Genomic DNA, 943 nt, shown 5'->3' with positions numbered 1-943 from the left:
GAGAGAGAGAGAGGAGATCGTACCTGTAGCAGTTGATGAGTCGAAGCAAAGAGAGAATCGCGAAGCAGAGAGAGTCGTGAAGCAGAGAGAGAGGAGAGAAGAAATCGTTGTATAGCGCTGTGGTAGGTAGTCCGCCCATTTTTGGGGCCGCTCCGTAAGAAGGTCAGAAGGGGACGCGGGCACTACGTATGCTCATTTAAATGAGTCCCGAGTCCCACCAAACACAGGTCTTGGCTTATTTCCTTAGCTAAGCTAGTCCAATCCCTGTTAACCCGGTGTAACAAATGCCATCTTAGTTTCTTGTCCAACCTATTTATTAATTCTACCATTCCCATCGTTTAGGTACTTAATTTGGAGTTGCATATATATATTTTAGGGCCATCACTTCGATTCTGTCATTGTTTGATTTGTGACTAAAGTGATCATATTTGTATGTTGTTCCTTCATCTTAGTACCTCGTAAATGGCTAGGAGCATGAAAGGTTTCTTACTCTTTCCGTTGTGAATGCAAAAAAGTCATTGCAATGTGAGAGTATGTTCGTAGTTGATGCTTGTTCTGAACCCATGATATATGTTTGAACTTACAATGACTGTATGTTTGTTCTTTTCAAAACTGTTGATATCACATTGCTGCTTCTGCTTTCGTTCAAGTCTTAATTAACTTGATGGGCAAATATTTTCATCATGATCTGGAGCATGAAAGAGACTAATTTTCTCCTTATTGATATGGAGATTAATGGAACTCACCTATAGGAAATTCATGTGAGCAACCTAGCATTCTTGTTTGAGATTTAGTGTGTTAGCTAGACCTTATTTTGCGGAGTATGTGCAATATGTTAACGTTTCTGTGTTCAGTTAGAGTGTAAGAATATAACACAAAAGAAATTTACATGTGGTATGCCTTGGGTTGGACCTTTTTTTTCTTTCTAAAACAACATGTCACT

General features: G+C 39.2%; 1 protein-coding gene across 3 annotated transcripts in view; it reads right to left on the bottom strand.

Moving 5' to 3' along the window:
• The window catches only part of LOC101311124, a 1,470-nt gene extending 1,254 nt beyond the window's left edge, over positions 1–216 (bottom strand). Inside the window, exon 1 of one of the 3 annotated variants that reach the window (XR_185148.1) lies at positions 24–209. Coding sequence is in view for 1 of the 3 variants with exons in the window: in XM_004306538.1 (XP_004306586.1) it covers positions 24–139 (116 nt within the window). In the remaining 2 variants the exon portion in view is untranslated. Of the gene's footprint in view, positions 1–23 lie in introns of all 3 variants that reach the window. The other 2 variants (XR_185149.1, XM_004306538.1) reach the window with 2 other exon arrangements.
• Between the last annotated feature and the right edge of the window lie 727 nt (positions 217–943).

The sequence above is a fragment of the Fragaria vesca genome, linkage group LG7 (genome assembly GCF_000184155.1).
Source record: "Fragaria vesca subsp. vesca linkage group LG7, FraVesHawaii_1.0, whole genome shotgun sequence".
NCBI classification, from domain to species: domain Eukaryota; kingdom Viridiplantae; phylum Streptophyta; class Magnoliopsida; order Rosales; family Rosaceae; genus Fragaria; species Fragaria vesca.
The sequence above is the reverse complement of the archived record's forward strand: the minus strand, read 5'-3'. Positions and strand labels throughout refer to the sequence as shown.